General features: G+C 34.6%; 2 protein-coding genes across 4 annotated transcripts; both read right to left on the minus strand.

Moving 5' to 3' along the window:
* Positions 1 to 273: 273 nt before the first annotated feature.
* Positions 274 to 1340, minus strand: LOC107779755 (blue copper protein 1b). Its single transcript, XM_016600239.2, has 2 exons — positions 1009 to 1340; positions 274 to 767 (listed from the first exon to the last, which is right to left on the minus strand). The coding sequence occupies exons 1-2, from the start codon at positions 1265 to 1267 to the stop codon at positions 502 to 504; spliced, it is 525 nt and encodes a 174-aa protein (XP_016455725.1). The 5' UTR covers positions 1268 to 1340; the 3' UTR covers positions 274 to 501.
* Positions 1341 to 6550: 5210 nt separating this feature from the next.
* On the minus strand, positions 6551 to 11230 carry LOC107779754 (peptidyl-prolyl cis-trans isomerase CYP40-like). Of its 3 annotated transcripts, none has more exons than XM_016600236.2 (8): positions 11035 to 11230; positions 9260 to 9760; positions 9049 to 9136; positions 8865 to 8917; positions 8225 to 8329; positions 7362 to 7437; positions 6939 to 6976; positions 6551 to 6821 (listed from the first exon to the last, which is right to left on the minus strand). In XM_016600236.2, exons 2-8 carry the CDS (start codon positions 9725 to 9727, stop codon positions 6765 to 6767), a joined length of 885 nt encoding a protein of 294 aa, XP_016455722.1. In that variant the 5' UTR covers positions 9728 to 9760; positions 11035 to 11230; the 3' UTR covers positions 6551 to 6764. The 3 variants fall into 3 exon arrangements, with proteins under 3 accessions (XP_016455722.1, XP_016455723.1, XP_016455724.1); XM_016600237.2 differs by having other exon boundaries at positions 10736 to 11229; XM_016600238.2 differs by having other exon boundaries at positions 11134 to 11218.
* Between the last annotated feature and the right edge of the window lie 1346 nt (positions 11231 to 12576).

Raw genomic sequence — 12576 nt, forward strand, 5'->3', positions numbered from 1 at the left:
CACTGAAGTGTATATAACATACAAAAGCAAAACTATCCAAGAGAATATCCTACTATCACATAAAAAGAGAAAGAAGAAAACATCAGCTACTATATATATAGTCTTATCGAGGAGAAAGCTATAGTGCCTCGATCTATTTTGGTGCAATGGAAAGACAGCACTAGGATAAGCTACATTAATTTCTGGGGCGTCTCTGCTAGAAGGTGACAATTATATTCGATTGTTGTTTAAACAAATTTTGTCATTCAAATGCCAAGTTCAAATATATGGAAGACTTTAATTTGCCAACAATGCAAATATCGGAGCATGTAATAGCTACAGATATATCTTATTATAGCGCCTCTTTAATCAAAACTCAATCACAATAAAATTAAAAATGAAATTCCAAAATCTACAAAGTGTAACAGACGTTAGTTTATTCCAAACAAAATGACGGTACTGTATTTGGTCGGCATTCTCCTACAAGTTTGAAGCAAAAGCCTGCAAGATGTAATCGCCAACTTAGAAATTAGGCCAACGTTTGAGTGGCATCACAACAAACTTCATTGTTCCATTGTTGCAATGGATTCCCTCATGCTCTCCACAGGCAAAATAATAAGGCTGCATTTTCTTCAACACGAACTCAAATCCTTCACCTGCACCCTTGGTTGGATCTGCTATCCTTTTACCCCTTCGGAAGTCGCACTTGATGAAGCTCCAATAGTTTGGTAATAAGTATACACTGTGTGGAAATCCACCATTTGGGTTTGGCGGATCATACTTGAAAACTGCACGATGTAAGTAGAGACGAATTCAGAATTTTAAATTAATGAGCAATGAATTATGGCCGCTATTACTTTTATAGACGGTGTCAATTTAGTACAAATATCATGTGCATACCTATATAAATTTGAGTTTAGTTTCTATATACTAACAATCTAAAATAATTTTGCCACTATCATGTCACCTAAATAATATGTTTGAAATGTGAAAATAGAAATTTTAATTTTTAAATAGAAGAAGACGTACCTAATGTGTCATTGACAAAGAAAGGGCCATTCTTGCGAGCCCAATCCATGTAGTCGAAGCCGTAATGCCAATTTTCGGAACCACCAACAATGAATTTATTTGAGGTTTGAGTAGCATTTGGGTGATTATTACCATAGGGGCAATTGGTTTTATTCCAGTTTCCCGGACCCCAAGTGTAGTTAAAGTTGGCCAAACAAATGCCAAACATGAAATAGAACACTACAAGTAACAAAATTGCTTCTGCATTTGCCAAAGCCATTTTCCTTTAAAAAAATAGTTCTTTGCTTTGCCAACGAAGAGAATAGAAATGGAATTGATGGTGTTGATGAGAGAGCCAAATGAATGGGCTAAATATATAGGAGGGCAACTAGGCAAGTACAAAACTATGACTAATTAGGAAATGAGAGAGACGAAAATGAGTCAATTTTTTCATGAAGTTGGTTGGTGAGACAGGAATATTAGTGCAAAATGCGCTTCATTGTCATTTTCAACATTCTCGTATTTTATATGAGAGACTTGGTAATTAACTATATCTGCAGCCCACCACCAAAACGCCATTTTCGCTAATAAACGTTAAGAATTTTTAAAATGGTTACTGACATAAACCGAGGACCCTTTAGACTAATTAGCATATTTAATGGTCGGTTCTACACTTGAGATATTCCAAGAGTTCATATCTTTCTCTATTAAACATGTTTTATAGGTGGCTAGAAGAGAACCCAGTTTCGTATTCGAAGTTTCCACGTTAGGGTTCTAGTAAGGGTAGCAAGTGGGTCGGTCCATGTCCGGGTCCGGGACCGGCCCATGACCGCGGGTTAAGTGGGCTAAGTGGGTCGGGACCAGTAGAATCGCTAGAGGTGGGCTTGGACAGGTCTCGTGGGACGGTTCATGAGTAGGAGCCGTTAGGACCGGGACCGGACCAGTCCCTTGGTGGGCCAAACGGGCCCAACGGTAATTTTTTTAAAAAAAATAGTCGTTTGGCTATTTAAAAAAAGAGTTGTTGGGCTTTAAAAAATAGTCGTTGGCTATTTAGAAAATAATCATTTGTAAAACTTGTGGTATAGAATAAGCTTTTAAATATTTTGGATTGCGGGGGGGACGAAAACTTTGACTAGACACATAAAACAATACCCTAAAGATAGAGTCAGATATGAACGTCTGAAAGCTTTGGCCGAGGGAAAAAGTGTACCTAGTCCTAGTCAGACTGACCCTAGTACCGGTTCAAATCAATTTCAACCGAGAATTAACACTGTTACCGGTGGTATTTTATATTATGATCCAAAAAAAAATCGGGAAGAATTGGCAAAAAATGGTAATTGTTATGTGCTTACCCTATAGTTTTCCTTCTGACCCTTCGTTTGTGCATTATATTAGAAAATTTTTTAATCCTACTTATAAATGTTTTCCTCGCACAACCGTAAAGAGCGATATTTTTAAATATAAGCATGAATATGAACAATATTTGCGCTATTTATTTACTCATATAAATTGCCGTGTTGCTATTACAACTGATATTGGTAGAAGTGGCAACGACTGTGATTACCTTACTGTTACCAGTCATTGGATTGATAAGGATTGGATAATGCAAAAGCGCATAATTGCTTATAGAATAATTGCTTCACGTCACACATGGCAGTATATTGCTAGCATAGTTACGGATATTTGCAGATATTTTTGCATTAGTGATAAAATAATGTCGGTTTCAATGGATAATGCTACTAATAACACAAATGCTATAGACTTGATTACCACTACACTAAATCCAGCATTTAGTAATATTTTTCATATTAGATGTATTTGTCATATTTACTATTTAATTGTGGGTGATGGTATGAGAATTTTAAATATTCAAATTGAAAAGGTTAAAATGGCTCTTAACTGGCTTTTTCATTCAAACTGTAGAAGTAAACTTAGAGAATATTTTAAAAGATGCGATGAATGTGGCATACAAGAAAAAAAGGTTCCTAAACCTTGTCCAACTAGATAGAATTACATATATGAAAGTTTGATTATTGCATATGAATATAGAAACCCCATAAACTCAACGTTTAATGCACATGTAAGTGATGATGATGAGTACCTTACGAATGGGGATTGGTCTAATATTAAAATGCTTGTTGATTTTTTAGAAAAAATTCATATTGCTACAAATGAATTTTCTGGGCAATATTATCCTACTATTTCTAATTGTTTAGTTTATATTGCAGAACTTGCAAATCTTTTTGCTCATTTTTCAAAGGGTGTGGAAATTTATAAACTTGCTATTGATTCTATGAGAAAAAAGTTTTAAAAATATTTTTTTCCCTATTCCCCATATTTATGATGTTGGTGCTTTGTTAAATCCTTGTATGAAATTAGGAGGTCCTTAATTTTAATATGAAACAGTTTATAATGGTTTAGCAGTTGAAGATGATGAGTTGCCTAAACTTCCGGAAGCAATAGCCTCAATTAAAATAAATGCTCAAACAATTTATAATGCTTATCAAGTTACATTAAATAATGCTAGACCAAATGTTCCAACTCCTTCTTCTTCTGATTCTCAATCATCTAAAAGAACTGCGGAAGTAAGAGCACTTAGGGCTTGGGCAGGGTTTAGGGGTTCTTTTGGTTATAGTATTAATGATTTTTCACAACTAAATGAGCTTAAAGTTTATTTGTCGCAGCAAATTGAGGAAGTGAATCCCGACAGCTCCTTTAATATTTTGCAATGGTGGAAAGAAAAAGAAAAATACTTCCCGATCCTTTCAAGGATGGCCCGGGACATTTTAACTATTCAAGCTTCAACAGTGACATCGGAGAGCGCTTTCAGTCAAGCAAGACTTCAACTCGGTGATTATAGAGCGTCTATGAGCGAGAGCTTAGAAAAATCGGTACTTTTTAGAGATTGGATCCGTTCGGAAAGAAGAAATTTTAGACTTGGTGAATCACAACCAGAATAAGATGAAGCTTACGAAGAAATGCTAGCTGAACTTGTTGAGGATGCTGCTTCGTCCGACGATGGAAGCGACGATGACCAAGTTACTTTTCCGCCACCACCAACGGAACTTCCTCCGAACCTTGAAGGATTTATGAAGTTTGTAAGAGATACCATGTAACTTGTATGATCAAAAATTAGTATGTATTATGTAACTTGTATTTTGGCACATCTTGATTAGTTTCTTTTTCTTTTCAATAGTGGTATTAGCACATTGTTGTGCTCATTCCATAGGGGGGAGGAAGACTAAGAAAGATATTGTCATTTTTTTTAATGTTATAATAAAATTACAAGGCATTGCTTTGAATATCTTTTTACAATATTTTTGTCTTTAAATTTGAATTAAAAAATTTAGGTCACAATTCTATAATAAATTTACAAGCCATTGCCTTAGATATTTTTTTAACATCTTTTTGTCTATAATTTCTATTAAATTTATTTTTTTTAAATCACTATTTAGCCGTTGAGCCCACTTAGCCCATTTTATCCCGCGGGCCCGGCCCGTTTAGCCCGAGACCATGAGTTCGTGTGTCCGGTCCCGAGCCGGTTTCTACAAACAGGCCGTTTAGCCCGGGACCGTTAAGCCCGTTTATTTAGGGACTGGCTCAAAACTGTGGCCCACGAGTCCGGCCCACTTGGCCCGTTTAGGGACCGGACCAGCCCACGTACCACCCCTAGGTTCGAGTCTCTCAATAAGCAGTGGCGGTTTAGTTCATGGTCCACTAAAACACTCACTTAATAGTGTTAATTATAACTTATAAGGGGTATTGGATTAATTTCTCTTGCATCTCCCTGCGTAATTGATGACTATATTCCTTCTTGGAGCAATAAAGATGGAATTTGAGATAAATTAATGATGTCTATTTATTCTATAGTGACAAATATGTTGAGAAACAAATTTGTTTTACTAAAGTGATAGATAAAAAGCACAGAGAGCGTATCAATGTAACATCAACATTAAAGCAGAAAATTAGAATATTCCAACTTGCAACTCAGCCTTTAAATATATAATTTGCTCATTACGTTGTAAATCAACCGTAAATTAGTGCCCATTTCTCGTTGCAAATTGACATTCTAGATTGAACTTGTTGCAGGGTTTAAGCTTCTTCATCTGCTTTTTAGTTTTTAAATTTTTCTTTTTAAAGATAAATATGTCAACAATTTGACTTTGAAGTTTTCCGCTACAATTTGTAAGACCTTTAGAAGTCAAAGCAACTGTAACTTATTTTTGGTTTAGTGGGATGTTTATCGAGAAAAACTGATAATCCATCATTTGGTGCGAAAATAGCTGTGAAATAATGCTTTTGGAACTGAATACAGAAGTCGGCTGGGAAAATGGGCATAACAATGATTTAATTTTTATCGACAATAAACTTTTCCTTGGTGTAATAATGACATCAAATTAGGAGGAACAGTCTCAAACAGATAAACTTTTTCTTTCTTTTCTCTGTTTCTTAAGGGAAATTTTGTCCGAGGACAAGGGAAAGCAAATTTCTAAAGCACCTACGAGGAAATAATCGACAACCTCTCAATTAAAGAACAAGCGTATTCTTTATTCTTAGCAGATAGTACAGCTCTTGATCCAAATAATTTCTTGGTTTAATATCTTTAACATCCAATTTTAAAATAAGTCCAAACAAATTGCATTTCCCTGTTTTCTTCAGCAGCAGCGTATTGGAACTTTATCTTTGACTGAACCAACAAGCAGTTCTGCCGAAATAGGACCTCATTGTTTTTTCCACAAAAAGGTGGGTACAACAACTGCACTCTATACTGAAGCATTTGTTTTTTTTCCTTTTACTCTCTTTTGTGCGCAGAAGAAACCTGTACAAGCGGGAAAAAGGACTCTCATTCTTGGTTTTGTTAGACGCTTTTGTTTCTATCCCTAAAAGGCTGATCATACAAATTTTTTGAACCAAAACACTAGTGCTAATAGCTAGTTCTAAGACACAACTCACCAGCTATTCTTTTTCCTACCCTTTAAACTGCTATAGATATAGCTCCCATTTGCCCATATATTTTGGCTTCATTTTTCCAAAAAACAAATTGAAAAAATTATTTGTTTATAAAATATGATAATATTTTGGGGGAAAAAAATTAAAAATTTTCAAGTTCCTAAAAACTGGTTTAGGGTTAGTTTTTGGATAAAAATATTTTTTCCATTCACAAAACTTCAACTTTTCTTCAAATAAAATGCATGTCCAAACACAACTTCAACTTTCAAAAATTATTTTTCTAATAACTTCAAAAACTCTTTTTTCAAATTTCAATCAAATCTATGTTCAAATACTAGCATAGTCTCAAGAAAATTGAACATCTCAACAGGAAAAGAGGACAGGCTTAGAACTTGTAAGACCAACAGACGACATGGCCCTCCTCATTTTTTCTCTTCTCCTTTTGCGTGTCAAAAGAAATATAGAGATAAAATAACATTATGTATTGTGAGCCGAGATTTTCAACAGCCGATAAAGCAAAGGTCAAACGCCCTCACCATTTGCAGTTAAGTTACATACCAGTTACCTCATCTTATGTTAGGGAAATATATGACAACAGAGATTGGATAGGTGATGCTCATAATTATTTCTTATTAACAGCTGATTAGTAACAACCACAAAACCCCTTCCGCTAATTGGTTGAAGGTAACCAAGAATAGCCTGAGCAGTTCATATAAAATCAGTTCAGTGCATAGATCAGGACCAATGTATCTAAACAAGGCATAAACTATCCCGTTTCAGAAAAGCATAAGCAACTCCCAGAATGATAAGTATTAATTGAACCGCAACTATTTTTGGAACATTCTGGCATATGCTTTTTTCTCCTTGTCACGTCTATCAGCAATCTATCAGAAGGAAAAAGAAAGAAACGAAAATAAGTGTATGACAAATATGCTCCTACTGCCCGAGGAAAAAACTAATGTTGGTATGTGTTTAACAACAGCTGAGTCCCATATGCTAACCTTCTTTTTAGCAGCAGCAAGCTGATTTTTTATTCCTCCTGAAAATTCATGTCGAAATAAGTCAAACTATAGAAAAAATGACCTACAAGTGTAATTAAGCAATTACTACTGTTTATCCCCATCCAGCTATCACTACTGTTCTCATGGAGCTAATCACGCCACCTATGATATAATTAAACAATTCTTACAACATTAAAGTAAACACGTCCTTACATTCACCTAAGGGTATCACATCACAGTTTAACATTTTTTGATAATTATTGTTCCAGTCGGTGTTACTTCCAGTTTGGTAACAAAAACATGTCCAAACCTACTAGCTCTTATCACAGTTTAAAGTGAATACTCCGATGTAAAGGAAGAAAAAAAAGGTTAACAGATTAACCAGAAAATGAATACAAAACAAACTATGGAAATCTCACTAACCATCGTTTGGCTCCAGCTCCAACGCTTTCATAAAACTTTCAACTGCAGCATCTATGTCATTAAGAGCCATGTGAGCCTGATTGGTCAAGTAAGACATACATTATTGAAGAGGACAGAGGAGCCATTGTAAGGAGTGACAGAAAGCTGTGAGTAAACATGGATGACCAACCACTGTAGCCATAATGACATATAAAAGCTAAAAAGCAGCTACGACAATTGCGATTAAACAGCAGATACATGCAACTTAACACTAACCATACCTTGACCAACCCCCCCCCCCCCCAAACACCCCAAAACAAAAGAAATGTTGCCTTTTTAACCGTCGATGAACATGTCGAATAGCTCACATTTTCAACAAGCTTTTATAGCAAAATAATCTCCAGAATAAGCACCAGAAACCACAAGAATGACACATCCCTGCACCTTCTGAAACTTTTGAGAGAAAAAATTTGCAACACTAGCTGCTTACAGTGGTACTTACAGGTTTAACCAAATAATGAACACCCTAATCAGTGCCAAGAGAACTAAGATATCCATGCCCTACCACACTATTAATCTAGAGAACCATCAGTTGGAAAAATTAATCACCGGCAAGTGCCAAAATAAGGTACGTTCAACTTTGTAGACCACTAACAACTCCTTTATCAAGAAAAGCAGAAACCACTCAAGTTAGATTGTAAAGCTGTTAGGTATATATATCTATTACTTCCATACTTGGGTAGTGCTTGCTCAGCACTAGAGCGAAAAGGCTTGCAATCTAATTTATATCAACCAGTCCAAAACCCAAAATAACAAACAGGTTATTGGATAGTTAAGATGATCAAAGCTGCTGCAGAAACCAAAAACCCTTGATAGATACTAACCTGCCCCTGACGAAATAGAGCTTTCGCATTGTTTTCTCCGTCCCTCATTGCAAAGTCAGCATCTAGGAGTGCTCCCTTCAGATCTCCCAGCTTTAGTTTACAAGCCTGGTTATACATGACAAATATCAATTATGTGGTTTGGTTGGTTAATCGGCAAACTAATATGAAGTTAGAAAGCTTGACAACTGGATTCATGAAGCAATGGTTGAAGTTCAACTCAAGTGATGAAATTAGAAACATGTGGTCTCAATTAAAGACAAACATGCATTAAGCAATGAAGCAATTATAAGACGTGAAAGCAAAGTGGAACTAAGATAAAGAGGAAAGCGCAATTAAAAGGAATTGATACATTTATCATAATAATGGACTTTATTTTGCTCTGTCCCTCTACCATCCTGAAATGATCTTGACATAGTAAAACTAAATTACCGTCATTTGTAACAAAAATCAGAATAATGGACTTTATTTTGCTTAGTCCCCCCTCATCTCTGAAATGATCTTGATGTAGTAAAAATTTACTACTGCCATTTGTAACAAAAATCAGAGTAGGTGGGTTGTTACCAACAAGGAAAACCCTAATTATTGCCTACAATGTAACTTCAGTAGAGCAACAACCAAAAGCAGTAGAGTGGGGACTCACCGAACTGTTGGTAAATATCTGTGATTTCATCTTTCTCAAATATGCGCTCCTGTCTGCAAGAAACAAGCAGACACTAGCAAAGTTACAAGTCATATGGCAACAGTTTCTACAGCATATCCCTATTTCACAAGCAGATATATATGTTTCAGAGCCAATCAAGTTACGAAGATTTTGCAATGCCAACCTTCATCTATCTCTTCTTTCTCCCAGCAGATATCCAAATAGCGCAAAGCTTTTCGATACTTCCTAAGAGCCATCTTGTAATCTTGTTTCTACAGGAAGAAGCTTGGCATACATTAGAAAGATAGCTAAAAAAAATATAGTCAAATGTCAATGAGAAAAAGAAGCAAGGGTGTGCAACAGTTAATCGCATGATGTTGTTGTAAAATTAATACCTTAAAATTTTCATTACCAAATGCCTTAATAGCCTCAAGGGCGGTGACCCACCAAGAGATATCATCAGTATTGTTGTCAAGATCAGCAGGCCAATCAGGATATAGATCTCCGTCTTTGAAAAAATTTGCAATACCATCATCAGCCCCCTCAGGAATTTCTCCGCAATCCGCTATACTGACATCTACCATTGGGAAATCATTATCACCAGTAGTCACATGTTCCATAGAACGAACAACCCCCATTCCTTTGATTACTTTCCCAAAAACTACATGTTTTCCATCCAGATGGGATGTTCGAGTAGTTGTGATGAAAAACTGAGATCCATTGGTGTTAGCCCCAGCATTAGCCATAGATAACATTCCTTTTCTTTCATGCTTCAATTCTAAATTTTCATCTTCAAATTTTAGCCCATAGATAGATTCTCCCCCAGTACCATCGCCAGCAGAAATATCACCACCTTGTACCATGAAGCTCTTAATCACACGATGAAAACGAACTCCCTGAAAGGTTTGTAAAGTGTTAATCATGAATTAAAGGATAGGTGAAGCATTTATCTAAATCTTCCCTTTCAATATACTCAAAGATAAGGAGCAAAAAACCAGTTGCCAAAGACAAACTTCAATATCATATACCAAGCCTCTTTGACCATATACAAGCAATCAGCAGCATATCTAAATCCAACTTGACTATCTACCACACAGTAAATGTACTTGACAAAAAGGGATTTCTAGAGTACAAAAACCAAGAGCTTAAGAGCATCCGCTGTCAAAATTCAAAAACCTTGCAAAAGTGATCTTCTCGAGGGAATCAAGTGAATTAAATAAAGTTCCTTAATTCACCAGTGCAGAGCAATTAGCAGACAGTTAATTTCCAAATCTGTGAGAAGCCAGCGATAAATAGCACTCAAATAATATTTCATCATTTTCTAGCAGGAAGGGAAAACATTTTCATCCTTCCCAGCAATGAAGCAAACATTCATAAGTTCTTGACATAAAACAAAATTCTCATTTCTTTCTAGTTGAGAAGCAAATAGTAATAGTCAGACGAAATCTCATCCTGCAGAATGGAAGCAGATATTTGTAGACACTTATGCTGCAATTAATTTTGAAACCAAAAAAAAGTTCTAATTTGTTAGGAGTGCAAGAGAAGTCAAAAAGTTGTATTGAGATCTACAATGGACAATATCCATATAGAACCACTAGATGAGGTCTTAGAATAAATGGCTATTAAATTTATCAAAATAGAACACCTAATTCAAAAGTACAAAATAGCTTGCAATCTGCTTGGAGGAGCAAATGTAGGGACGCTAAAGTAGAGGTAGAAAGACCCAATTTTTCTACAAGAGAATTTATAGAACCATACTAACCAATGAAAGAAAAGAAATTCAGTCACAATTTCTTAATCTATTCAGCCCCTTTAAAACCTTTCAGAACAATACACAAGCTTCACACGACATAAATCACAATAGACTTTACCGCATAACTCAGTCTTTATACAGTGTATACTTCCGATAAGCAAGAAAAGACTGATCAAATAGAAGTCCCATGAATTAAAAGCTTTCATTCCTGCTGAAATTCATATGGTTATATCCAATTTCATTTCCATTGGCAGTTCACAGCACCAAGAATCTTGAAAAGGTTCACCGGCAATTTCTTAGTCTATTCAGCAGTTTTACTCAGATCAAGAAACAAGCTTTACACAACACAAACAACAACAACAACAAACCAGTAAAATCGCACAAGTGGGGTCCAGGGAGGCTAGTGTATATGCAAACCTTAGCCTGCACGAGAGAATAAAGAGGTTGTTTCCGATAGAAACTCGACTTTACACAACACAAAACGCCACAAAATTCAAACTTTGATAGAATATATACTTGTTACAAGAAAAACAAGAGCGACCCAATAATTAAAAGTTGTTATCAGTTCAGAACTCCAAAAGGGTATATGTAATTTCATATCCATTAGTGACCAGGGATCTGGAAACATGCGTGCAAAGAAAGAATAAATAAACAAATAAATAAATAAATAAGATATATATATATATATATATATATATATTGAGAATTTTGCTGATAGAGAGAGAAGGAAGAGACAGCAAGAATATAACTGGCGTATTTCATGCCTCAGTGGTGAGATATAAAATAAATACCTATTTTGCTATAAAATAGAAAATGTAGCTATAAGTAATAATATTTTGAAGTTACTTTGGTTTATAATAAATAGGGTATAATAATTTGATATAGGAGGTAAATTTCCTCTTTTATTTTGAAAATGATCAATTAGCAACTACAAAACAAAAATGCATCTTCCTTCGTGATTAATTCTTTTGTTAAAAAGGTCCTAAGAGATCAACTCTGCAATCAGTTGTTAGAATCAATAGGTCTTCAAATTGTTCATTTGAAATTGCGAAACATAATTTTGGAATTGGATCAAACTTCCAATTGGGACTAGATAGAAATGATAAGATAACTCCAATGGAATTCATAGGTATAGGAAGAAGCCCTATCAAACCCTTCTTATTGGACGATCATGATACTTCCCAAAAATCTCATTATCAGACAATCACTTATTCACAAACTTCGTGTGGGGAAAATAGTTTTCATTTCCCATCTCATGGATGCTTCTAATTGTATATTAATTTTCTTTCTTTCCTTTCAAGTTATTTTGCTCTTTCAAGTTAGTTTATAGATTTTTACTCATATCTTTCAATTTATGATTATTTTTCATGTCAAGCCGTTCTAATTAATTTTGGAAAAATAATACTGTATAGCCGCTCTCAAAATAATAGTTAAAAATGTATATTTTTTTTGTGTGTATATATATATATATATATATATATATATATATATATATATATAAAAACTATACAAATTTTATACACTTCATCGGCTACCGAATGTAAATAGTTTATGGCGCAAACTAAAAGTGAAAAAAGCCCATTATTTTTGTAGTCGATTGCTAATTTTTAATTTCTAACTAGTACTTTAAGATGAAGCAGTTCTATATATATATATATTTCGATTTCTTCTATGCTTTCTTGAAGTTTTTATAATTTTTATGTAATTTTACTTTATTTTAATATTTATTTATACTATATTGATTTACAAAATTTTAAAAATTAAAAAATTATGAGGCTCCTCATTCCGTATTAGATAAAATGCTTTGCTTCTGGTCCGCGCCTTTTAAAATACTTAAATGTGTTATAATTCACCGAATACGATTCTATTTTGCATCTTTATGAGAAAATAAATCTAAATGTTGTTAAGACCTTAGAACTAATTTATTTTAGTTTTTTCTGGTCAATTTGTTTATTTTAT

This window comes from Nicotiana tabacum, chromosome 19 (assembly GCF_000715075.1).
Source record: "Nicotiana tabacum cultivar K326 chromosome 19, ASM71507v2, whole genome shotgun sequence".
Classification (NCBI taxonomy): domain Eukaryota; kingdom Viridiplantae; phylum Streptophyta; class Magnoliopsida; order Solanales; family Solanaceae; genus Nicotiana; species Nicotiana tabacum.

Coding starts and splice junctions, on each gene's coding strand:
- LOC107779755 (XM_016600239.2), bottom strand. CDS start 1,267: ATGGCTTTGGCAAATGCAGAAGCAATTTTGTTACTTGTAGTGTTCTAT. Junction 768..1,008: donor CTTTGTCAATGACACATTAG/GTACGTCTTCTT, acceptor TACATCGTGCAG/TTTTCAAGTATGATCCGCCA.
- LOC107779754 (XM_016600236.2), bottom strand. CDS start 9,727: ATGGTACAAGGTGGTGATATTTCTGCTGGCGATGGTACTGGGGGAGAA. Junction 9,137..9,259: donor TTGGTAATGAAAATTTTAAG/GTATTAATTTTA, acceptor TTCTTCCTGTAG/AAACAAGATTACAAGATGGC. Junction 8,330..8,864: donor AGATATTTACCAACAGTTCG/GTGAGTCCCCAC, acceptor ATGTATAACCAG/GCTTGTAAACTAAAGCTGGG.